Below are 24,278 nucleotides of genomic sequence, written 5' to 3'. Positions count from 1 at the left end.
ATCTATTCTATTGAATTTTAACCAACAGGATATTAAGATCTCGTTTATTTCAACTGAAGAAATATATTGTCAAGTTTTTTTTTTATCTTACAGCATATACAGATTCCAGACAGTTAAGTAAAGTCACAAGGGTATCTAAATTCATGGTGGTGGCACACCATCTGACCAGTTCAGATTCCAGCCTTGATCAAGTCCGAGGTCAACATTATGGTTTGGCCACATATACTGCCCAAAATCATCGAATAGTCCACTGAACGCGTTGAGCTCCAGGCCAACATGTGGGTTTGTCCCCGTTTCACTCCTCGAAAGCCATGACTCGTCTGGATATCCAGGCGCCATCGTGGGTGTGAGGGAAGCACCATCTAAGACATTAGAGTTTGCAGTTGGTGCACTTTCAGGGTCAGACATCGGCGGTGTATAGAGCTGACTGGGGCATTGTCCCGGGCAAGAAGTCTCCGTCCCCGTTGTGCCTGATACTACTGATGTTTGCTTCTTGCCTTTGAGGCGACCCTTGGAGAACTTAGTTCCTGCGCCGACCGTAATAGTACCAAAATAAGGCACTGTAATTTTGCAACTCGAGATACAGCTCCAATCTTGCTTGAGATCTTTGCTGTCGTGGATGGCACCAAGGATATTCGCAGACTCGGCAGCAACCGAGCCTCCTAGCTCTGTTGCCGCTTGGCGAAGGATCTCAATGACCTTCTTTACCATGTCCCAGTCTTTTTCATCTTGCTCTTTATTTTGATCTGGATCTTCGTCGGAATAGCCGTGCAGGTGGATTATCAAAAGAAGACATAGCGTAAAGGCCATAAAGTCGATCATCTTACACAAATAGGGCTTGACGTTCGATCGAAGGACCTTGTATAGAACGAGTCCTTCTCTTGCCGATTGAATCGCGATCGTGTGGCATGGACGGAATTGAGGCTTGTGCAGAGATTGCAGCATTAGGGGGAGATGGAGAAGAGCACGCAGTAGCTTGAACATGAATTGCAATGGGACTCTCTCAACATAGTGTTCCCGTTTCTCATCCTGACAAGGCTCTGCGGCTTGGAAGTGACTTGGCATGGATTCCCAAGAATCCTGCAGCTCTTGGTCCAGTCGTAATGTTGCTGTGAGAGTCATCTTGGAAGGGTCTTGGTTTCGATCAACCATATGTCCCGTGATACTTCCAATGCGCAACAGGTATTCCTCGGGAGCTGATAAGTCTGAATTGAGACGTTGCTCCATTTGGGGCAAAAAGAATTGATCGCTGATACCATAAGGCAGGCCAAGAATCAAACTCAGGAATCGATCGGATGTTGCCAGCGAACACCAGATTTTCAAGCGTCTTTCATAAAAAGAGTCGCTTGGCCTTGGAACCTTGGTAGACAGATGCATTCCAGCTAACTGGGCAAACTCGATTGCCCGACGGATCACCAGCCAACCTTTTCGGAGCCGGCCATCAGTCAAGTGAACCCTGTGAAGCAACATCTGACATTCTATACCGGGCAGGGTAGCCGCGAAGTTGTCATCACGGACAATTAAACGGTCCACCATCTCAACGCATTGATCAGAAAATTTCTGAAGTTCAAATGGCACGGTTAAGGTACCAATGTCAAATTCAGGCGGTGCATGAATCGCACTGATACACAGGCACATTAGTGCCTTAGCAACTTCGGCGGGAGCCACTAGATTATCGCAGCGATTTTCATTAAAAACGAGTATGTCGGCATGTTGATCGAACAGCTCTGGAAGATGGTCGTGCCACACGAGCCAATGGAAGGACGCGTTGATTATCTTATTTATATCCTCTGCGGGAGGAAGGAGAGACATGAGTTCTGTACGCACTGCTTCGGCCTTGGGCGACATGTCCTGAACACCGGCGAATTTATCATTATTAGACGAGTCTTCTTGGCGACTCACGAGATAGTTGTCAAACAGCTGTAGTATCGGCGCATTGCAAATCTGGTCACTGGATGGGCCTAGTTCGTCTGGCTCGGTAGCCAGTGGCCTTGAATTCGCTTTTATCCCGTCCGCTGGGCAATGTCAGTCACTGCGACATCAATCCACACGCATGCGGAGGATACCAACATTGATTTATCTCATGGTGCTCACAAGGCGGAGTTCTAGAGTCCCGTTGGTCTAGTCGCTTGGTCAATCCCTCTACAAGGTTCTCCAGGTGCGCAACTCTTTCGCGGAGACTGTATGGCTGTTCGCCAAGTTGGGAGTTCCGGTGGTAGCCGGATAATGGAGGGGTGATAACCGCATGCTCTTGATCAACACATTCCATGCCTCTGGACCGACACTCATTACAGACTGCTGGACGGTTGGGGTGGAATGTGCATCGAATCTTGCGTCGCCGACCTATAATTAACGCTATTAGCGTAGGCATATCAAATATCTATTGTTTGACACATACACTCTGTGCAACTTCTGGTCCCCTTTCTCATCCGCTTTCGCGCCGGTTCTTGGTCTATCCAGGACTCCATCTTAATATCCAAAACAAAAAAGGCCTAAGATAAGACCATCTGTCCACCGAGGTTGTGTTGCCAAGGAAGTTGATCAGATCCGTGGCCGTTGTAGGTTGTCCAGCATCGTTCTCGTAGGAATGACCTCGGGAGTAAGACAAGATGACAGAGAAAGGGGCGCAACAGCTTTGAAGAGTCAAAGCACCCCTGGAGCTTAAACCAGTCCTACGTAATCTTAAACAAAAGAACAAAAAAGAAGCCCACAGTCGTTGGATAGTTCTCATAGATGTTCGTCCGTCAAGTTCGGCCGAAGTTGTGTGAAATTTCGACCGGGCCAATCAGATGCAATACGCTTCTTCCGTTAACTCCGTCTACCAAATGTACTCCGTATATATCTACTATCTATACGATAACGTTGAGGACTTCTTACAATGCCATTTATTCGTGATCTACTTTTCGATCACCCCTTGTAATACAGGTCTATCCATCTCGATCCGCCTTGTTCAGCCTACCAAGCACCGAGAGGCTGCAAGTACTGAACCATATCCGCTGCCTGTAGTTTATGGTAGTTCTGCCCGGGGTGATAATGATTCCACCAAATACAGGAGGTGCCATTCTCATTAAAAGAGGTGGCATTCGAAAATCCATATGTCTGGGGATCGTCCAAGATCTTCGGCATAAAGGACCAGGTATCGTAAAGAACGATAATAGTCTACGATCAGGTTAGGTTTATGAAAAAAATGCAAAAGGTCAAAGCTTACATCAGTGCGACTCGACTTAAAGTCATTGATCATTGATTGAAGGCCGTTATTGTAAGCCTTCACCCACGTAGTGTATGTTTTGACGGCTTCCGGTCCCTCTTTGATTATCATAGGACTCCGATCTGTAGGCGGGACATTGAGGAAAAGGAACTTCCGTCCGCCAGATGCATATATTTTCTCAATGAGACATTTGTACTGGGCCATTAATGTCGGCAAAAGTGCACTAGGCTGGGTGTTTTGATGACCCCAGCCAATGCTAGAAATTAGAAAGATTAGAACGTAACAGGCAACGGTGTATTAAGGCGCGATACTCATTGATCCCAATCCAGAACCCAAACACCGCATTATCTGAAGACCACGGCGCAGATATAGGCTTCTTGCTATATGCTAACTCGAAATCCCGGACTTGTGATGTCACGTCCTTAACCTTAGTATCGACAATAGAGTTATCGATTGTCGCTCCTCCAACGGCGAAGTTGTAGCTGAGTACCGGCGAAGCATTGTATAGAGTGGTCAGGTATCCGACCCAATTGGTACCACCGCTCGTTGTACCGGTCCCTATTTAGCATTATGAGTATGTCAATCCTACTTGTTTGGTGAATAGCACTCACCTAGTGCCGGGTTTCCCATCGGATTTGTAGTAGATGGCTGTATGCCATCGACAGCGAACTCGGTCTGGGTGTAGGAATCTCCACTGTGTGTGTTATTAAACTACTCTCCGATCAATTAACGCAAAAATAATCTCTTACAATGTAAAAAGGTAAGTCGGTGCATCTTGAACTTGTAAGGGCGTCGCAACAACTGTCCCATCACTGGCCATAGGATCAAGATCATCCCGATTCTTCATGGTAGTATAGAATATGTGCAATGCCAAATACCTTCGCAATCTTCGAAGAATAAAACAAAATTCCAGGAAACCCCGCTACACATGCGTCCATGGCGTTTCCCTATATATATAGTATTGGTCCTTGTTTCCGTTTCTCCGGTATTGCTTGTGGAGCTCTTCCCAACATATTTAATATAATACTCCTTTTGTTGCGTTTCTCCTTTTCTCCGGATTGGTTTACAGGCGCTCGAGGCTACTATAGTACTGGGTAACAACCTTGGAATGGCAGCACCAATGAAAGCGAACTGCATAAGCGAACGCGGTCTGATAACGTATCAGTGAACTGAGTATTGCAGATGATCTAGAAGGCCTAACGATAGGAAAATATGGCGATGTGGAACTACTGATCCAATAAGAGATCTCACACTCCCTACCCCGTGCGCTTTTAATCAATATAATGCACGCATTAGAACTTCACAAGAAAGTTCCAATTCAAAGATGCAAATCTTGATGGTTTGCTAAAACTATCCGCGGCTTAGCTATGGGAATATTCGAAGACTGTAAAGGTTAGCCCTGATATCTGAGGTAGAGATCTTGAATGCTTGATGTGCGGAGTACGAGGTATACTTCATACAACATAGTTCTATAACCCCCGCACCCCGTATCGGAGGAGAGAACTCCGTGATGCTACACTAATACTAGTGTCCCGCTATTTCGAAGCGAAGGGTCATTGAGGCTGAGCATTGGGAGAGGCTAAGGGTAAAAAAGCAGTATTTTATCATGATAGCTTAGCATTGCGGCGAATCTTGACTAGATCATGCTAGCGTTGTATCGCATAATAAAGTTGTTGTGAGGTGCTGCAGGCCAAGGTGCCCCACCGTACATTCGCACTAAAATCTTCGTAGTAGTGCTGCCCTAGAGCGCATGTCAAGGACTAGCTCTATATAGTGTATGATAGTAGCGAATGAATTGAATTAGATCCATTGCGGCGAAGATAGTTGAGAACAGCACAATATCTAAGATCTCGTGTCCGCACACCAAGCTATCTATAAATCCGAGCCGGCACCCTTGGTAAATACCACATTTAGTAGTTTCTCTCCGAAGTAGGCTGTGGTCCAGTGTTTTTCAGACAGGCCACACACTGCGACATCCCTGCTCCATTATGGAGTAGACCAAATGAAGACCGGGCAGAGAAATATCATGTACACGTTGACTTGAACTTGGACTGAAATTATATATGAGCCTAGGAAGAATTTGGTCTGAATACATTTTCACGGGAGTGGAGAAATGAAAGGAAATCTGACTACATCTCCAAGACAGTAGAGGTACATGGACAAGATTCAAGCGAAAACTCCGGTTTACCCCCGGATCCCTCGTGCTGATCGATGATTCCCGCGCTGTGGAATAAAAGGTGCCAAAACAAACAAGATTTGAAAGAAAAGGGGTTCATAATACAAGGGTCAGACATTTCGCGTGCCTGACCATGGATGTGAGCGGACCATTTACTCGACGACACGGGTAATCAGACCAGTGGCGACGGTGCGGCCACCCTCACGGATGTTGAAGCGCTGACCGGGCTCGGCAGCAACAGGGTGGTGGGTCTTGAGGACCATCTCAACGTTGTCGCCGGGTTGAACACGTCTGCTCATGTCGCCATCGGGGAAGCTGAGATCACCAGCCTCATCTAGAGCATAGTTAGCATCCGTTGTATCGACTTGATATCAGATCAGATCAGTGGAAATTGAACTTACCAGCAGTACGGATGTAGACCTGGGGGCGGTAGTTGGCACCGAAACCAGTACGACGACCACCCTCAGCCTCGGTCAAAACATACATGGACACGAGGAACTTGTTGTTGGCCTTGGTGCTGTTAGGGGCAGCAACGACCATTCCGCGGCGGATGTCCTCACGGCGGACACCACGGAGCAGGAGGCCGGAGTTGTCACCGGCACGGGACTCGTCACAGGACTTCTTGAAGGTCTCAATATCGGTAACCTTGGTCTTGATGGGGTTGCCGGAGTCGGTGGCACCGACGATTTCAACCTCAGTATCCTTCTTCAGGAGACCACGCTCGACACGGCCAGAAACAACAGTACCACGGCCAGGGATAGAGAAGACCTCCTCAACGGACATAAGGAAAGGCTTATCCATATCACGCTCGGGGGTGGGGATCCAGGTGTCAACGGCCTTCATGAGCTTGTCAATCTGCTCAGTACCAATGTCGGGGCGGCGGTCCTCTAGGGCGCAGAGGGCAGAGCCAAAGATGATAGGAGTCTCCTCACCCTCGAATCCGTAAGAGGAGAGCAGCTCACGCATCTCGAGCTCAACAAGCTCAAGCATCTCAGGGTCCTCGACAGCATCGACCTTGTTAACGAATACAACAATCTTCTGAACACCAACTTGACGGGCAAGCAGCAAGTGCTCACGGGTCTGTGGCCTATCGTGTGATTTGCGTCAGCAAACTCTTCAAACTAGCTTTCTAGACTGGGGACCGTACATCTGACCATCGGAGGCAGCAACGACAACAATGGCACCATCCATGTTGGCAGCACCAGTAATCATGTTCTTAATGTAATCGGCGTGACCGGGGCAGTCGACGTGGGCGTAGTGGCGGTCCTCAGTTGCGAACTCAATGTGGGCAGTCGAGATGGTAATACCACGCTTGCGTTCCTCAGGGGCCTTGTCAATCGAGGCATAGTCGAGGAAGTTGGCAAGACCCTTGGAGGCCTGGTTCTTGGTGATAGCGGCAGTCAGGGTGGTCTATGGGCGGACGGGTCAAATTTCATGTTCGGATGGCGGAGATGTCGGAACAAGTCGCGAATAGCTTACCTTGCCGTGATCGACGTGACCAATGGTACCTGTGCAATAACATTTTAGCATGGATATGGATGATGCGCTAGCGAAAGAATCTTACCAATGTTTACGTGAGGCTTGTTGCGCTCGAAAGCAGTAGCCAATCCACGGCCAGCCACCTTGTTGCTGAAGACATGGTGGACGGGGTTGACGGTAGTCGGACGCAGCAGGGAGGACCGGCTAGTGCGCGCCAGGAGGTTCAATGAACGGGAGATGGTCGACATCTTGGTTCAATCGAAGCAAAAACGATGGAACAAGAACAAAAAGGAAAGATTAAAGAGATGGAGTAAGGATGGGAGAGAAGAAGCCCAGATCAACACCAAATTTTCTAGTAAGATGGCTTTCCGGGATGGATGGATCCTCAGTGCAGCTTAGTCATCAACCAATCACGGGCCTCGAATTGCGGGCAGAATAGATGTTGAACATGGGGATAATAGTAATGAATATTTTTTGATGATCAGCGTGGCAAGTGTGTCCTGATGCAGAGGATTTAAACAGTCTTAGCTCTCTGTGCAGATCTACTTCTAACGTATTTGGATTTGCGAGTGACATCAGGTATCGCCGTGTACAGACCCAATTCAATTTCTTCGATAGTCTTAACAGTGATAATAAACAGCGCTATACAAGCAATGATGTTGTACAATTCAATTTCATATAATATACATGTGACTAGACCTCTCCGCTACATATTCTTTTGTGCGGTAATCCTAAGTTGCTTCCCCGGTTCTCCCTCCATTGCCTTAGTCTGAGTTCCACCGGCCTCCCTGATTGTGTCCAAAACACTCTGCATAACCTGTTTGATCTCATCCACTGTAGGATTGCGCTTGCGCTTTTTGGTGGTCAATAGGATTTCCACCCTGCGACCTTTCTCCAAAAAGGTCGAGAGTTGTTTCAGGCGGTGCGACAGGTCATGGGCGTCAATTGCCCAGTTCAGCTCAATTTGTTTGAATATAACCTTGGACTCGCGAGCTGACTTTGCTTTGGCCTTTTCGTGTGCTCGCACTTCTTTCTTATTGTAGATCTTGCAAACCGGCGGGTTATCATAGTCTCCTTCTTGCACCTGGAGAAGGAAGAACTCGGTGTGGTCAAAGCTTTCAAGGACATCCTCTAGTCTGGTCGGAGGGTCGAGGTCGCCTTCATCATTCACAACTTGGACAAATGACGCACGGATAGCTTCGTTCATCGGAGGCTTTTCGACGGGTGGCCGGTATGCTCGCAGCTCTAGGCAATGGGATTGTTGAAAAAATCGAGTCTGCGGGACATTCTGAAGATGCCTGAATGCAAGAATTCCAACTCTGGAGGTGCGAACGGGTGCGATGAAGATCTGACGTAGGGCTTGGGTGGATGATATGAGACCGCGTGTGTGGTTCATATTGTCGGCTGGTGACAGGAAATGTAGCAGGAGCCGGAGAGGGGTGGCGAGCTTGCCAAGAAGGAAAATATGATGTGTTACAACGATAAAACACAGAGGTTATTAAACAGTTGGCGGGTCGCTGAAGGCTGAATACGGGGAAGTCAAATGCCATTGAATGCAAACATGGCAAACATAAGTAAACCACCTGCCCGCCGCGCCCGGGGATTATCCAGGTACTACATACCAAGGTTAGATGCTTCCGGCCATGACGATGCATATGTACCTATCAAATAGGGTGGCCTTACTGCACAGAATATTAGGCATCCGGCGCGTAGTCTAAACTAGGTACCTCGATACATGAAAATTAGAGGGTTCTCCCTCAGTTTGGGAATCGCGGCACACTCGCAATAACCCATCAATTACTACATGTAGAACATGTAGTCCATGTTAATAATACAGGGTCTATCTGTACTCTGTAGTAAGGTGAGTAAACTCCAATGTTGTTCTGTTGTCCCTACAACTTATGTATGTATATGTAGTTTGGTAACTTTAGATTGCAAACCACAAAATTGTAATGTTGCTTGCTCTGACTTCCCTCGTAGAGGCCTTGAGCCTTCGTATTTTTGTTTATTCTTAGGGAGAAAGCCCACTTTACACTTAGTGGAAGAATAAGATTGGTCTTACCTATATCTTAGACTCCCGATGTACGGAGTATGCACATCTATAGGTATGCATGCATTCAACGCCACCTGCGCCACAACCATGAAACCCTGAATCTCCTTTCTCTCCTGACAATTTCCCTCTTTGCATCCATCCACTTTTTTCCCCCTAGATTGGCTTGGTGTTTTTGGAGGACATTGGGATCAATGGTAAATTATTTGTTTCATTCTTCCTCTTAACCACATACGATCGTTCAACCATTCTTGCGCCAGCGACAAACGCCACCTGTCACTGCACACTTATAATTCGACAACTGCTCGAATGTCGACTGGAGTCGACAATCAAAACCATAACAGCAAATTCGACTACATAGATTTGACCACCCGCCACCGCTCCATCTCCCGGAGTGACGGATCGCAGTCTATTGAGTTTCGTCAATCCTCCAACAAACAACCTGTCAACATGGGACAGACCCAGAGATCCCGTTACTTGAAGACGGGGGCAATCATTGCCTTCATTTTTATGGTCCTAGTGTGGCTCTCCCCGTCCCAGCCGAGCGCTTCAGGGCTTACCAATGGTTAGTGTTACCCTTGTGCGCACTGCCGTTCGCAGAACTGATTTTTGGTAGAGCAAACTCCTTCTAGCAGTGGCGCATCCACTTCAAGAGTATGCACCAAGCCATTTGATTCATCCAAGCCTCTTATTCAGTACGCTCTCATGATCGATGCTGGTAGCACTGGGTCCCGGATTCATGTATACCGATTCAACAACTGCGGCCCTACCCCAGAACTTGAGAACGAGGTGTTCGAACAAACGAAAAAGAAGGAGGGAGGCTCCGGTCTCAGCTCGTTTAGAGAGGATGCCGAAGGCGCAGCTCTGAGTCTGGACCCTCTTATGGATGTTGCTGTGAAGTCGGTTCCTGAGGAGTACAGGTCGTGCTCTCCGGTTGCCGTCAAGGCCACGGCCGGACTTCGTCTTCTAGGTCCTGAAATGAGCGACAAGATCTTGGAAGCCGTTAGACACCGCCTGGAGACCGCATATCCCTTCCCTGTTGTCTCCAAGGAGAAGGGCGGCGTACAGATCATGGATGGTTCGGATGAGGGTGTCTACGCCTGGATTACGACCAACTACCTGTTGGGCAAGATCGGTGGCCCAGATGAGACCCCCACAGCCGCTATCTTTGATTTGGGTGGCGGTTCCACCCAGATTGTCTTCCAGCCTACCTTTGAGCAAAGCAAGGCTGGTGGTATGCCGGAGCACCTCGCCGCCGGTGACCACAAGTATGACCTCAAGTTCGGTGGTCGCCAATTTGAGCTATACCAGCACTCTCATCTAGGATACGGTCTCATGTCTGCTCGCGAAGCCATGAACACTGTGGTCGTGGAAGCGATGCTAGCTCAGAGTCCCAAGGACCTGTCTTGGGTTGAGCAACCTATTTCCAACCCCTGCATTGGCCCTGGGATGAAGAAGGAAGTTACACTCAAATTCCCCGCTGATCATCCCCTGGGGCCTCAAGTCACAGTGAGCATGGTCGGCCCGAAGGACAAGTCTATGGCCCCCCAGTGCCGTGCTATCGCTGAGAAGATCCTGAAGAAGAGTGGCGAGTGTAAACTTGCACCCTGTTCTTTCAACGGCGTGCACCAACCCTCTCTCGCGAAGACTTTCGCCCGAGAGGACGTGTACATCTTCTCTTATTTCTTTGATCGCACGGCTCCTCTTGGCATGCCTGAATCTTTCACTCTGGATGAGCTTAACCAGCTGACCTCCACCGTATGTGCTGGCGAGAGCGAATGGAAGGGCTTCGAGGGTGTCAAGTTCGAAAATCAGGATAATGCGCTCGTGCAACTTCGGGATCGTCCGGATTGGTGTATGGACCTCAGCTTTATGATGGGTCTGTTGCACACCGGCTACGAAATGCCCTTGTCCCGCGAAGTCAAGATCGCCAAGAAGATCAAGAACAACGAGCTGGGCTGGTGTCTTGGTGCGAGGTTAGTTCACTCCATCCTGTCCCTTTCTAATAAGCATACTGACCTACTACAGCTTGCCTCTTCTGAGCCAGGAATCCGGTTGGACTTGCCGCATCAAGGAAGTTGTCTAACAAATGAGACGGTGAAACGCAAATTTATCACTTTTTAATAATGTCATTCGATCACAGGTAATGCATGATGGGTTCATGCATATAGAGAGAGATCTGCGATATGCTCGTGTTTTGTTTTACTATTTTCTTTTTTTCCCCCATATCTATTATCTAGACATGATTTCCGATGAGTTGTATACATAGAGAATGAATGTATGAGTGTCTTTGTGCATGCAATTGATATGGAGCCAATTGGGTAAAGGGGAAAAGACAAAACATTAGACGCTAAATGATAATACGGAGCTCACGATATGCAAATGTCTAGCCAGTAAATCGCCATGATTGAATCAAGACCTCACATCTCAATCGATAATGTCATAAATAATGCAACTCACCACTAAATCAAACAAGTGTCTATCATACCATCTCCTCGATAGACGGCTTATCCGTATTCGACTTTTTACTCTTACCTCCCATAAGCTTCCCAATGATGTCTGAGTCGTTCATCTCCTGAGGGGTCTTCCCAGCCCCAGTGGTACCCTTAGACCCTTCGTCATCAGTCTCCTCGTCACTTGAAGAATCACCATCCCGCTTCTCTTCCAAAACCCCAAGACCAAGATCCTAATGTCCGTTAGCAAACCCCATCACAATCATCAAGCGCCATCAATAAACCTTACCATCTCAATATACTGCTCTCCGTTCTCGTCCGCATTGTCGAGAACCAGATCCCCAGCCTCCCCAGCTTCAATTTGCCTCTGTAAATCCTCATTTGCATTCTTCATCTTTGGCAAGAAAGCGTTGAGCCGCGACAAAAGTCCCGAATCGCCTTTCATGCGATGTATGCGCGGTTTTGGGCGGCCGGCGATGTGAGGTAGTGAGGAGGATGGATCAGAGCCATGTGCATGGATGGTCGACTCTCCAGTCCCATTCATTTCCTGCTCGGAGTGTTGTTCGTCTTCCTTTTCGCTATCGCTATCATCTTCTGAAGATGAGCCTGAGGAAGAGGTTGGGTCGGAGTCAGATGATTGAACAGAGTTGGCGCGCTGTCGACGGGGCGCGGTGCGGTCCGTTAGATTTAGGGTTTGTGGAGAGGAATCGCTTGCAGCAGCATCAGATCTTGTCGTTGCTTTTGGCATGTTTGTGATGTGTTTGGAGGTGTGCAGTTTGCTGGAAGTCGCAGAGATTTCTGGGAGATTGTGATGCGCTGATATGGGGATTAAGGGTTGGAAGGCGTGCTGGCAAGATATTTCAAAATGCTTAATATGGCTAAATGTGATCTCAGTGTCCGATAGCTCGCAGATCTTGTCTGTGACTTGGAAGAGTGAAAGTTGGCGAGTCTGGTTAGAGGTCGGGCATTTTCAACTTTTTTGAGTGGAGAACTGATAACGGATAAGCTTATCTGCTATCAATGCATCCACATCGAGATGCTTATGGAGTAGAAATCGTAGGTGGTAAGGATATTCAAATAGCTATAGTCCCTCTTATCATACATGTTATTATTACAGGATAGTTTAAAGCAAGCCGGTAAAAAAGACCTCCCTGGTCTTTTTATATGTGGCAAATCCTCTGCGTAAAGATCATCGGCTCCGGTTCCTTCTACGACTGCGACTTCGTCGTCGACTTGGGCTCCTTCGTCGGCTAGGACTCCTTCGGCGACTAGGGGTTCGTCGACGAGGTCGGCGATCATCTGCGTCCTTCTCTTTTTCTTTCTCCTTCTCCTTTTCTTTCTCTGTGCCAACCTCAAGATCCCCTTCTTTTGCTTGAGTCGGATCTTTATCCCTTTCAGATACAGGTTTGTAACGGTCAATGTCGGCTAACCGGGGCCGCTGTTCTCGCTCGCGCTCTGGAGATCGGACCCGACGGCGGGGTGACTTGCTCCGGTTGCTGGTGGAGGGCACATAGCGGTCAATATCTAGAGTAGGAGAAGGCGAACGACGCCGAGACCGAGATCTCCGTCGAGTAGATCGAGAACGTGACCGAGGGCGGTCGCGAGCACGAGGGCGCGAGCGTGAGCGGCTTCGAGAACGTCGGCGTACGGGTGAGCGAGAGGGGCGACTGCGCCGAGGGCGATAATTGTCGTGATCTCGGTCTCGGTTGCGGCTGCGGTCTCGGTCACGGTCTTTGGACCGCGATCGATCCCGTATTCTATCTCTATCTCGGCCAATACTGCGGTCCCGGTCACGCCGGCCGGTGGATCGGCTGCGGCTGCGACGGCTTGGTCTGTAGCTTCCACCACCTCGGTCATCCCGGAAGTCGCGGTAGCCACGGCGCGCATCCATATCACGATCTCGAGACCTCACAGAAGTATCCCGGGACCGTTCACGCCGGCGATCTGTGTCATAACGGGATGTGCGCCGCCGGCGCGAGCGACTACGGCTTCGATCCCGAGTCAAATGTCGGGGCCTATCACCCCGGTCTGCAAAAGAGCCACGCCTCGCGTCAGCATCTCGGGATAAGCTAGCCGCTCTGGTAGATGTATTGGAAAATCTGGAATCATTGGTGCCCTTGGTCGGCCCTGATGTTGATACTGTCGGTTTCAGTCCATTTTCAATAGCCTCCGCCTCTTCAAAGTCAAACTCGGGCTTCTGTCGAGCCTTGGCTGCAAGTTCCTCGCCTTCTTTCAAGAGCATTTGCAAAGCAGCCTCCTCGAGTGACTTTTCATCCACAAGGGGCACTAGCACAGGAGTGGGAGCATTCGAGGTAGATGACTTGTCGTGTTTTGAATCCCGGGGCCAAGGTGATAAGCCACGATCAGAGCGATAGGCCGGAGAGCGATCACGGAAACGGTCTCTATCTCGGGTTCGACTGCGGTCGCGGTCCCAGCCTCGATATCGCTCTCTATCTTCCCGCCTTCGTCGCTCATATCTTTCCTCTCGCTCTCGTTCTCGCTGCTCGTCGAGAATTCGTTGCTCTTCGCGTTGGCGTTCACGATCAGCTCGCCTCTGTTCATCAATCTCCTTTCTTCGGGCCCGGTCTTCCTCATCTTTCTGACGTTCAAGTTCCCGCTTCTTTTTCCGTTCTTCATCCCTGATACGTTTTTCCTCTTCCTCGATCTCCCTCTGTTTGCGCTCCTCCTCGCGCCACACTTTTTCCCGCTCCTCACGCTGGGCTCCGACGTATGCTTCATAATCTGCATCGGTTTTGTTCCCTAGCTCGAGTTCACGGGCGGCGACTTCCTCTCCAACGTCCTGGCATCGGATCTCACGGACAGATTCGAGGATAAAATCCAGGTGTTTGGATGCTAACTGGTCGATTGAATCTTCCACGCTCTTGTAGACATCACCGCGGTCCACCGCACCCTCAATCAGTGTAGCTGCTTTTCCTCTCTCGCGGGACAGCAGTGCCGGCTCGCGATCGATCTCCGACTCGGCAAGTGCGACCAACTTGTTGGTAAAATCAGTTCGAAGTTCCTGGTCGAATAAGATTAGCAGGGCGCAAAAAAACATGTAAATAATCAATCATACTCCTTCATTGAAGTCAGCCCATATTTGTTTGCGAACACTATCAAAGCCACCCTTCTTCTTGAATGAATGTAGGAGTTTGTCAATGACTGCATGTTGCGCGGCAGACAAGGGAAGGTCATCGGTCTTGAACTTCTTGCGCTTCACGCTCTCAATATCAATAGGCTGTTTAGCCACAGAATGGACATCCTCTATCCCCTTGCCCATTGCCTCATTAGAAGCCATAGTAACATGGACAAGAGAGAGTTTCAAAGTCGCGCGAACGATAAGCGATAACAGCTGCGATCGGAAGAATCGTTGTTCCGTGATTGGGAACTGCGGCCCGCTGATTTGCTTCAACCTCGTCTCTCCTGTACTATTGCGACGGCAACATCCAATTCCGCCTCCATTTACCCCGGCCGCTGTGGTATTGAATTAACCAATACACACATTTGCGTTCTTTATCCTTCTTCTCGGATCCCATTCCGCACTCGAATTACAACCACAACCCCGCGCCCGACCGCGATCATGGTTCACAAAGTACTCTTCTGGAGCGGCTTCGGTACGTGACATATCCTTCCCCAGCTTTCATTTCATTACAAGAGCATTCTGCTTGGTAGCAATATTTTTGGATTTATTTATATGGCCATTGGAACTAACCGCGTCAATCCCACAGGTATTGCCGTCCGCCTCTGGCAACTCGGCATCGAGATGCGTCCGATCCTCGCCAAGGAATCCCTCTGGGTCTACCCTCTTTTCGCCGGTGTTGGTGGAAGCTTTGGCTACTGGCTCCAGGGTGTTGAGAGCAGACAATTGAAGATGCTTGCACAGCGCCGCGAGGCCATTCTCGAGAAGCGTCGGCGGCGGGATGAGAAGCCCGAGGGTGGTGTCCTGGCTGCTGCATCATAAAGCAAAGAGCTATTATGATTGAGATGGTCGTTCTGTGTATGCGTTTTTCTATTTGTACCAAAATTCAACCGGTTTGATATCAGCATTCGGTTCTTCACATTTAGTGGACAATTCTTGCCACGGATGCATTGGCATTTCTTGTCTTTTTGTTCTGTTCTTTAAAAATCTGGACAAGGATAGGACATGAATTTTCTCGTCCGTTTTTTTTAATTTCACGGGGTATAAATCCCGAAGTAGAGCGTTTCCAGGGTTGATATCGACCCATCCATCATGTCGAGGCGTCATGAGTCAGCAAGGAGTGGGTGCCCGGCGGGCAGGCTCCCCGGGGTCGAGTACATCATCAACTCCGCTCCGTAGACACCTACTTATACTGCGCTCGTCATTCATTAGTTCTCTTGTCTTTGCTCATCTGTAACTTAGCCGAGCTCCCCGATCCTTCTCGGGTCTTTTTTTTCTCTTTCTCGCGATGCTTATTGTCTGTCTTTGAGGAAGAGTCCGATGCCGAGACTGCGTGGCATAGATGGATAACCGCGGCTCCTTTTTCTTCTTCCTGCTGGTATTTTACCTTCTTCTCAGTTCTCAGTCTCGACCCCCATTGATCGATGAAGATCGGGCACGGCAACGTGAACTTGACCATGAGCGACAGGTCCTTCGGCTGTTGAATGGGTCAAAATATGGTGACTTCGATCCGCCTGCCAATCGATGGCTTCCCTTTTCAGGCCTAAGGGCGAATGACAGCTATGCTTGGGACCTTTTCCCGCAGGTCAAAGGCCTGGCTCGCCACCAGTTACAATCAGCGGTCTCAAATGCCGGATTAGAACCCCCGGATGGTCTAGAAGACCCCACCGTCTCGCCTACGTTGAACTTGACCAAACTCCTGCTACCCGTATATCGCAACTCAACCGGAAAGCTTCGGGGGGACTGGGTTCGCAGAACTGAAGGCGCTGATCGCCGTGAACCTCTGAACACGACGGCCATCGCTGAAGAACACGAATACTTCACCCATGAATTCAGCCATAATATCACTGGCAATGGGGGCACCTTTTACTTCGATCTTGAAGAGGGAGGTGGCGAAGAGATTCAGGTAGGCGATGGAATTTTGAGAGAGATGCGAGCCAGCCTAACGGTCGAGAGTGAGGACTTCTGGGGAAGTACCTGGTACATCTCTTTGTTTGGTCTACACTTTCCAGACACCGGAAGTATCGTTTTGACTACTTCTAGTGAGAAATTCGGTGGCGTCTTCTCGTTGCCGCATTTCATGCTATCTTCTGACACCTACGAACTATCCCATGAGCTTCTGCTCAAGTCGCTGTCGGACACCATCTCGGAGAAGCAAAATAGACCCCCAACACTGTTTCCCTGGTCATCTCTAGCAGGAACAGAACAGATGGAGTTCCCTGCACCTAAATGTGAACATATCATCTACTTGCAGCAGCATCCAGTCATGCTCGGGGATGCTACTGCTGACCGATTGTTATTGGAACGTATGGAGCAAGAACTCAGATATCCTATGGGAGCGCCGATCCCAGATCCTCCTCTTATGGTCATGTCTGCCGTTGTCTTCTCCCCAGACTGCGGGTACATACTTCAAACGAAAGGGACTCCCGAGTTCCCTCCTTCTGATTCGCTATATGTGACTGGGCCCAAGCATGAAGAATACAGTAAATATGCAGCTCGTCTCATTTTTGTGGTTTCTGGTGTTTTTGTTGCACAGATTGCCCTGCTTCTCCGACAGATCAAAGAGGCTTCGACTCCTTCTACCCGGAGTCGAATCAGCTTCTATACCATCGCATTGATGGCGCTCGGCGATGGATTTGTTTTGACGTTCATTGTTTTGGAACTGTACGCGGCAGTATCTTTCTTGGTTCTAACCACTGCATCATTTTTGGCGTTCCTGTCGGTGAGTTATATTGGAATGAAGTTCATGATGGAAATATGGGCAGTGCAAGAGCCAGAAAGAAGAGAGCAAGATCGCCCGCCCAATACATCAGTTCCAGCTACTCGCCCTGGAACTTTGCCTTTGTCTGCAACTGCTCCGGCAGTGCGAGACTCGAGCGCCACCCCAATCATCTTGTCGCCCGACCAAGATGCCCCCGACGATGAGATGGATTCACCGCCACCAGCTACCCGAACCGCTCCCCCGACCCCAAGGCAAATTCGCAGCGACATAGGAACAATGTACGCACGGTTCTATCTTGCGCTGTTTGGCATGCTCATCCTGTCAATCTGGGCTTTCCTCCTACCGAGACGCCTCGGCTCTATCTATACCCGTTTCTTGGCAGCAGTTTATCTCTCCTTCTGGGTTCCACAGATCTACCGCAACGTGATGCGGAATTGCCGAAAGGCCCTTCGATGGGACTTCGTTGCCGGCCAAAGTCTTCTCCGGCTCTTCCCATTCCTGTACTTCCTCACAGCACGGGGAAACGTGTTGTTTATCCGCCCCGACTACACAAGCGCATCCATCATGACCGGATGGGTGTGGATCCAAGCCTGGATCCTGGTCAGTCAGGACGTTCTCGGGCCACGCTTCTTTGTGCCTCGTGGCTGGGCGCCGCATGCATACGATTACCATCCCATGCTGCGTGATTTATCTGGAGCGGACGATGATCTCGAAGCTGGAGGTGGCGTTTTGTCGATTGCATCACTGCGTGGCGATGAGCGTGATCTGGTTAGCGACTCCAAGGATGACGATAAGCAGCGGAAAGATCGCAAGAAAGCCATATTCGACTGTGCTATCTGCATGCAGGATATCGACGTGCCTGTTCTTCCCGCGCCTTCTGCCTCGGGTGGAAGTAGCGTCACCGATGGGGCTTCAAGCATCTTAAGTCGCCGGCTGTACATGGTCACTCCTTGTCGTCATATCTTCCACACTGCCTGCCTGGAAAGCTGGATGAGACTTCGCCTCCAGTGTCCAATCTGTCGTGAATCCATACCTCCTGTATAGCTGCTGTTTTAATGTTTTTCATACATGATATCATCCACCTGTACACAGACCTGCTGCATTCCACTGTTGGGACCTGCGTGATCTATCTCCGAATACACATCCACCTGGATATATTGACAATAATCTCTCTACAAGGAAATAAAACAATCCATTCACATATACAGTAATCTTGTTGAACAGTATATCGATCCGTTTACGGATCGACGAATCTAAACGCTTTCGTTGAAGGAAATCGGTCACCATTGGGCATACATGACAATATAACATCGCACTTAAAAAGAAAAAAAGAATCCACCACATCCAGCACAGGTAGACGTTTATAAACCATGAATCACGACCAGTCTTTACACTCGACAAATCTAAGCATCGATGATCTCTTGGTAGGCAGCCTCATCAAGCAACGCATCAAGCTCAGCAACATCAGCGACCTCAATCTCAGCAATCCAGCCCTCACCCTCGGGACTCTCGTTGATGGTCTTAGCCTTATCCTCGAGGATGCTGTTTGCCTTGATGACCTTGCCGGCGACAGGGGAGAGGACGTCGGAAGCAGATTTGACGGACTCGACAGCGCCGACGGGCTCGCCGGCGACGATCTCGAGGTCGATCTCGGGAAGCTCAACGTAGACGACATCACCCAAGGAGTGGGCGGCGTAGTCGGTGATACCGATCTTGGCTGTAGAGAGCGTGTCAGTTACCTCACTGCTTCATATCCCGTATAACTATGGAAGACCATATACAACTGGCACGTCGGTCCGATGGGTCAAAGGCAGGCTTGGGACCAATTGATCGAGGGAGGGGGGGGCGGTAAACTAACCAGTCTTGCCGCCGTCGGCAAGCTCGATCCATTCGTGTGACTCTGTGTACTTCTTCAGCTGGGCTATAGTTGCGAATTGATGCGCCGTTAGTAAAATGTGACATCATATAGCTCCAGGGAGCATGTTTGAAAGTCTGTGATGCTTCAATGCCAGTCCAAATGTCTTGTACCTCGTCCTGGACAGCATTTCACAGTTTTGGGGGTTCATGGTACTCACAGAGAGGGCTCTGGGAGAAGCTCATGGTTCCCCGCGGGAAACGGAAAGCAGGCGAGGCCTGGCAGGCGGAGGCAAGAGGCTTCTGGGCAAGGGCCCGGGAAGCGAAGGGGCGGATGGCGCGGGCGACGGAGGACATTTTGAGGTATAGAGGAAAGGAATTGGAAGTGTGTGAGGTGAAAGAAGAAGAGGGGAGAGTTTAAGTAGAAGGGAAAGAAGGTGATGCCCTTCTCCGGCGGAGTTTCGTTGACGGCATTTGCCCGATAGCAAAATGCCAAGACCACGATAAGCAACGCGCTAACCTCGTCGGATTTTGCTGGCTTCAAATGGTCATTGCTCCATTTCTATCTCTAGTACGCGCCACCCCTCGATGCCATGTTGTACGAGCTGATTGCCATTGTATGTTATGATCTCGTTGGAACCGTTATTATGACTCCAAAATATGTCTCTGGATTTGCTAACCCGCCTTGCTAACAGGTCCGCCCGGGCAGCCTCAACGAGGTGCGAGAGTATGTCTGAACCAACACCATCGCTGCGGTCTCCATCATCCGAGCCTGTCGAATACTAATATGCATAACTTGCTACAGAATCGCCCGTAATGCCGGTACCCAAGTCATCCGCTCCGGCGGCGTCGTTCGCGGCTACACCAACTGGGGCGCCTTCCGTCTGCCCCGGGTCACCACGAAACATCAGGCCCGATACACCGAAGGTCACCACTTCATCATGCGCTTTGACTCTTCCGGCTCTGTTCAGTCATCTATCCGCCGTACTCTCGGTCTCGACCCGCGTATGATCAACTTCTCCGTGGTCAAGCTCGGCGACAAGCTTGAGGAGATCAAGGACATCGAGGGCAAAGTCGAGTGGAACAACGTTTCCACCATCACTGAGCAGATCTAATTGACACAATTTGTTTGAAGAAAGTTTGATAGATTGTTGATATCAGATTTAGGAGCGTGGATTTGGATTTAAGCACTTTTCTTTTTGTTCTTTGTATTATTATGGCATGGGCATTGGGAACTGCCACTCGAACCTTTCAGCACAAACGGCGCATATTGTACAAAATACCAGTTTGATCTACAAGTCTATTTTGTGGCTGTCACTACAATTCGTGTTCCATCCGATCCTCAGTCCTCCATAAAAGTTGGCAATAGCGAGCATGGTAGATAAACCATGGTCCAATAGAAATGCTCAATACATATTTCCTTATTTAGATTCTTGGAGATCGACATGCGTCTCAAAGTCATTGTCTGAAAGCCACCATCATTCGATTTTGTAACCCTGGGCAGTGAAGCCCCCCAGCAAAAATATATTTCCTACACCCACTCAACCCTAAACGCTAAATTTGGATTAAGCATATAGATACATAAACAATCGATTCATATGGAAGAAATGTAATGACTTTGTTCGAAATTTCTACAATTAGAAGACTCCGCTCTATATCGTAGGGTCGTGAGTCAAATTGACAAGCCGAGGCACTGGCCGGTCCCGTCTCTTAGTCCGGGGTACGTACCAATCCCCATACATCCATTATCAACCCTATCACACTCTCCACAGTGTAATCCTACAGGTTTCCCATTTTATAGTAGGAGGCTAAAAAGGCCAGCTCCTTAATCCCCTCTCGTATACCACAATCGGGCAGGATCACCATCGCATCCGGAAGCCGGTAATTGTTGATCGGACAGGTACCATCGGCCTACAAAGCAATCCAAATCATCGACACAAGCACCTCCTTTACCAGCTTCTATTCTTTGGGGGGTGAAGCCTAAATCAGAACGCCTCTCGCCTCTTTTACGCTATGTCTCCGCAACGCGGGGCCCCGGACAATGAGGGCGAGCTGACCTCCCCGCATTCTTTCGTCGAGTTGATGTCGCTGCAGCGGCTCGAAGATGCCTTAATCTCTTTTCCTGATTCGACCGAACCAGAAAAGATTGAGCGCTTCCGCTCGCTAGCAACACCTTTCAATCCTGGTCAGGGAACGCGCTCTTTCGGCGGACATGTCTACGCCCAATCAGCTTATGCTGCGTCTAAGACCGTCAGCCAGGGGTTAGTGATTCACGTAAGATTTTATTCATCAGTTTCCCCCAAATAGACTCAACCTAATATAACGGCAGGATATGACGGGCACATTCATCCTAGGGGGGCGGCTTGACACGCCATACGTGTACACAGTGCGACATATCCGCGATGGATTCATGTACAGTACACGCGCCGTCGATGCACGGCAAGCAGGCAGAATCTGCTTCTCGTGCATATGCTCCTTCAAACGTGATGAGAAGCAGCGTCTCTTCCAGCACCAGCCGATATCGGCACAAACGCGCTTCCACTCAATCCTCTCGGCAAAGCAGCCAGAAGACCAGCCTCCCAGTCCCAGCGTGGACGCAGAATGGTGGATTGAAGCTGTGCGGCAGGGAAATATATCCGAGCATGAGTTTCCCGGTCTGGACGTTCGCAAGACCGAGATGAAAGATTACAACCATGCCGAGGATGTCAAGCAACATCCTGAGCGATATCGCCAGCTAACGCAGTATCGACTCAAAGGATCACCGGACGATGATCCTGCTGCTAGTTTGACGCAAATCCGGGAGAGGGAAGAAAACGGGGAATATGATAATCTGTATGCGTGTGCGCATATGTATTCCAGTGATAAGAACTCGCTTCTTCTGATTCCACGCGCGCTGGGGATCGACAATTGGACTGAAATGGCGAGTCTTACGCTCACGGTTATTGTGCATCAGCATGGAGAGGCTCTGCGGATGGTTGATTGGGAAAGGATTGGTGGTAGCGATGTTGCCGGGGTGAGTGAGTTGCCTATGAAATGGTTCGTGCAGGAGGGGTGGACGCCTCGGACTGCGGAAAATAGAGGGACGCATGAAAGTCATATTTGGAGCCCTGATGGGACGTTGCTGGCGACTTCTTTGCAGGATAGTATGTTGCGCTTGAGGAAGTTGGGGGTTGCAAATTTGTGATTTATAAAGGTTCCTCAAATATGCATACTTTATATAAACTATAGTCACCCAGATGCACCCACGACAGCAATATTACTTGCTGGCAGTATCAAGCGATTTTTATACCTCTTCGTCACATATGTTCAGAAACTGCGATCGCAGTTGCGGCAATATAGGTGTAACATCAGTGCAGCCTACTAAATGTAATGACCATCAAATGGTGTCAAGAAACATTCTACCTATCACTAAAACCCATGGAATCATTGAAAATATAACTTGCAACGCTAACAAGAAGAAGGGTATTATAATATGGTATGCGCTAGAACAAAGAAAAGAAAATCAGATATCCTCCCCGGATATATTAGCATGCTTGAAGTACTTCATACCCACCCATGCGACAACAACCCAGACCCAAGACATGACAGCTGTGAGAATGATAAGTGCAGGATAATACCCGACAATTGGCAGAGTAGGATCATCCTCCAACTCAGGCGGCGCATAGGGCGTCTCCCCAACATCCCAAGCCCAGCTCCAAACCCCGAAGCAGCTCCCAATGCCCACAACGAAGACCAGCCACGTCACAGCCAGTATAATCCAACCCCACCACTCGGTCTCGGAGTAGTCCACATCCACATTGGGACTGCTCTTCATTTCAACCGGGTGCGTGACTAGGGGTGAGGACTTGTGTCGGTGGACGGGTAGGTATGTTGGTTCGGGCTGAGGCTGGAGCGAATAGAAAGATCCTGAGCTGGAGGATGGCGGGGAGATGTGTAACCCAGTTGTAGAGCCGATATTGGGGCTGGTGCCTGTGCCGGCCGCCGTAGAATTTGAATTCGAATGGAGGCGAGGGAAGGAGACGAGGTCCTCGTCGTCGGTAGCTTGTTCTTGGACATTGTGCTGTGTGAGACCCTGTCGTCGGCGACTTATCGGGGGTCGGATGGGTTTCTGGGTATTTGCCGCGCGAAACCAGGTCGGCTGTTGGGTATCGTCGCGGTCGTCGTCGAAGGCCTCGCTTTCGCGCGGCGAGTATCGAGCAGGCCCATTGTCGGAGTGTGTTTGATCTTTTGGTTGTATAGTGGCTTGTAGGTCGGCGGCGGAGAGTCGGCTGGGTTCTGCGCGGAGGGCTTCGAGGGCTTCCGCGGCTTTGGCGGTGGCTCTTTTGTCGCGCGATTCGAGCCTGGTACCTAGCAATGCCGTTTTGCGGAGGGAGCCACGCCGGCGGCGCGTTCGGTGTTGTGCGAGAGCGGCAGACATTGCCCGGCTGCTAGTAGTTCCTCCCTTGCCTGTGTTCTGCGGCATACCGGAGCGGAGGTCTTCGTCGCCATCGTGGTCCATGTCTAGGCGTTGTCGGTCCAGGGAAGTATATGCTACCTGGCTCACGCGAAGGAAGGAAAGTCTTGAGAGGAGGGAGCCTGAAAAGCTTCGTTTGTGGCCGCTGCTTGCGCTGCCTGATCGCGTGCGAGGAGATAGTTCGTGGACCGCCAAGTCCGCGGTTCTCTCGTCATCGTCCATTGGTGCAAGTGGAACCGGGAGCTGGGAGCTCGGTCAGCCCTCTTCCATTGGTGAAATTCGGGGACTATCTTCGTGTTTTTTGTTTCTTGTTTGGTGTTTGGTGTTCCTTTTTTTGGTTTTTGCAAAGAGATCTGTTACCTGTAGGGGCCGTAAAGGAGTAACTCTGTAGCCTGTAATATTAGGCACCAATAATGTAGTTAACTGTAACTAACTAACTACATAACTAGCTAACTAACTACTCCGTATAGTTCTTGGGATAGAGAGATGCCATGGTCTTACGCGTAAATATCCTTGGATTATGTCTCCAATGATATAAAATACCAACAAGACCGATTTTCATGGGTGTGGTGAAAGGATTGATATATATATATGACACTCTTATTATATTAGTTTGAGATGCACTTTTATACACGAGAACATAAAAGGTAGGTGCATAGGAAAAGCAGATTATAGTCTCTGTCTTGGTGAAACCATTAGGTCTGTCACTTCAGTGTTGGAGGCCAAACAGGATAAGCATGGGAG

The 24,278-nt window shown here is 49.5% G+C and overlaps 12 protein-coding genes across 12 annotated transcripts; 5 read left to right on the top strand and 7 right to left on the bottom strand.

Moving 5' to 3' along the window:
• Nucleotides 1-141: 141 nt before the first annotated feature.
• On the bottom strand, nt 142-4,055 carry PEX2_079060 (uncharacterized protein; the record flags this gene model as incomplete). Its single annotated transcript, XM_016745176.1, has 7 exons — nt 142-2,015; nt 2,095-2,272; nt 2,962-3,159; nt 3,209-3,464; nt 3,520-3,766; nt 3,820-3,902; nt 3,958-4,055. 7 exons carry the CDS (start codon nt 4,053-4,055, stop codon nt 142-144), a joined length of 2,934 nt encoding a protein of 977 aa, XP_016598094.1.
• Nucleotides 4,056-5,536: 1,481 nt separating this feature from the next.
• PEX2_079050 (translation elongation factor Tu) lies at nt 5,537-7,111 on the bottom strand (the record flags this gene model as incomplete). Its single annotated transcript, XM_016745175.1, has 5 exons — nt 5,537-5,718; nt 5,786-6,471; nt 6,532-6,794; nt 6,864-6,892; nt 6,949-7,111. 5 exons carry the CDS (start codon nt 7,109-7,111, stop codon nt 5,537-5,539), a joined length of 1,323 nt encoding a protein of 440 aa, XP_016598093.1.
• Nucleotides 7,112-7,569: 458 nt separating this feature from the next.
• Nucleotides 7,570-8,259, bottom strand: PEX2_079040 (putative translation initiation factor IF3; the record flags this gene model as incomplete). The annotated part of the gene is made up of 1 exon (XM_016745174.1): nt 7,570-8,259. One exon carries the CDS (start codon nt 8,257-8,259, stop codon nt 7,570-7,572), a length of 690 nt encoding a protein of 229 aa, XP_016598092.1.
• Nucleotides 8,260-9,222: 963 nt separating this feature from the next.
• Nucleotides 9,223-10,999, top strand: PEX2_079030 (guanosine diphosphatase; the record flags this gene model as incomplete). Its single annotated transcript, XM_016745173.1, has 3 exons — nt 9,223-9,478; nt 9,530-10,889; nt 10,942-10,999. The coding sequence occupies 3 exons, from the start codon at nt 9,223-9,225 to the stop codon at nt 10,997-10,999; spliced, it is 1,674 nt and encodes a 557-aa protein (XP_016598091.1).
• Nucleotides 11,000-11,395: 396 nt separating this feature from the next.
• On the bottom strand, nt 11,396-12,114 carry PEX2_079020 (NOPCHAP1/New4 family protein; the record flags this gene model as incomplete). The annotated part of the gene is made up of 2 exons (XM_016745172.1): nt 11,396-11,599; nt 11,656-12,114. The coding sequence occupies 2 exons, from the start codon at nt 12,112-12,114 to the stop codon at nt 11,396-11,398; spliced, it is 663 nt and encodes a 220-aa protein (XP_016598090.1).
• Nucleotides 12,115-12,890: 776 nt separating this feature from the next.
• Nucleotides 12,891-14,664, bottom strand: PEX2_079010 (BOD1/SHG1 domain-containing protein; the record flags this gene model as incomplete). The annotated part of the gene is made up of 3 exons (XM_016745171.1): nt 12,891-13,078; nt 13,146-14,388; nt 14,443-14,664. 3 exons carry the CDS (start codon nt 14,662-14,664, stop codon nt 12,891-12,893), a joined length of 1,653 nt encoding a protein of 550 aa, XP_016598089.1.
• A 282-nt stretch (nt 14,665-14,946) lies between these two features.
• Nucleotides 14,947-15,327, top strand: PEX2_079000 (putative NADH-ubiquinone oxidoreductase 14 kDa subunit; the record flags this gene model as incomplete). The annotated part of the gene is made up of 2 exons (XM_016745170.1): nt 14,947-14,980; nt 15,095-15,327. 2 exons carry the CDS (start codon nt 14,947-14,949, stop codon nt 15,325-15,327), a joined length of 267 nt encoding a protein of 88 aa, XP_016598088.1.
• Nucleotides 15,328-15,847: 520 nt separating this feature from the next.
• On the top strand, nt 15,848-18,271 carry dscA (ubiquitin-protein ligase dscA; the record flags this gene model as incomplete). Its single annotated transcript, XM_016745169.1, has 1 exon — nt 15,848-18,271. The coding sequence occupies one exon, from the start codon at nt 15,848-15,850 to the stop codon at nt 18,269-18,271; it is 2,424 nt and encodes an 807-aa protein (XP_016598087.1).
• A 359-nt stretch (nt 18,272-18,630) lies between these two features.
• On the bottom strand, nt 18,631-19,438 carry PEX2_078980 (glycine decarboxylase subunit H; the record flags this gene model as incomplete). Its single annotated transcript, XM_016745168.1, has 3 exons — nt 18,631-18,944; nt 19,086-19,148; nt 19,303-19,438. 3 exons carry the CDS (start codon nt 19,436-19,438, stop codon nt 18,631-18,633), a joined length of 513 nt encoding a protein of 170 aa, XP_016598086.1.
• Nucleotides 19,439-19,674: 236 nt separating this feature from the next.
• On the top strand, nt 19,675-20,196 carry PEX2_078970 (mitochondrial 37S ribosomal protein bS6m; the record flags this gene model as incomplete). Its single annotated transcript, XM_016745167.1, has 3 exons — nt 19,675-19,698; nt 19,777-19,808; nt 19,887-20,196. The coding sequence occupies 3 exons, from the start codon at nt 19,675-19,677 to the stop codon at nt 20,194-20,196; spliced, it is 366 nt and encodes a 121-aa protein (XP_016598085.1).
• An 898-nt stretch (nt 20,197-21,094) lies between these two features.
• On the top strand, nt 21,095-22,265 carry PEX2_078960 (acyl-CoA thioesterase; the record flags this gene model as incomplete). Its single annotated transcript, XM_016745166.1, has 2 exons — nt 21,095-21,355; nt 21,411-22,265. The coding sequence occupies 2 exons, from the start codon at nt 21,095-21,097 to the stop codon at nt 22,263-22,265; spliced, it is 1,116 nt and encodes a 371-aa protein (XP_016598084.1).
• A 318-nt stretch (nt 22,266-22,583) lies between these two features.
• Nucleotides 22,584-23,756, bottom strand: PEX2_078950 (PIG-Y family protein; the record flags this gene model as incomplete). The annotated part of the gene is made up of 1 exon (XM_016745165.1): nt 22,584-23,756. One exon carries the CDS (start codon nt 23,754-23,756, stop codon nt 22,584-22,586), a length of 1,173 nt encoding a protein of 390 aa, XP_016598083.1.
• Nucleotides 23,757-24,278: the final 522 nt, after the last annotated feature.

The sequence above is a fragment of the Penicillium expansum genome, assembly GCF_000769745.1.
Source record: "Penicillium expansum strain MD-8 chromosome Unknown contig268, whole genome shotgun sequence".
NCBI classification, from domain to species: domain Eukaryota; kingdom Fungi; phylum Ascomycota; class Eurotiomycetes; order Eurotiales; family Aspergillaceae; genus Penicillium; species Penicillium expansum.
Note: the sequence above shows the minus strand (reverse complement) of the source record. Positions and strands in the feature narration are given on the sequence as shown.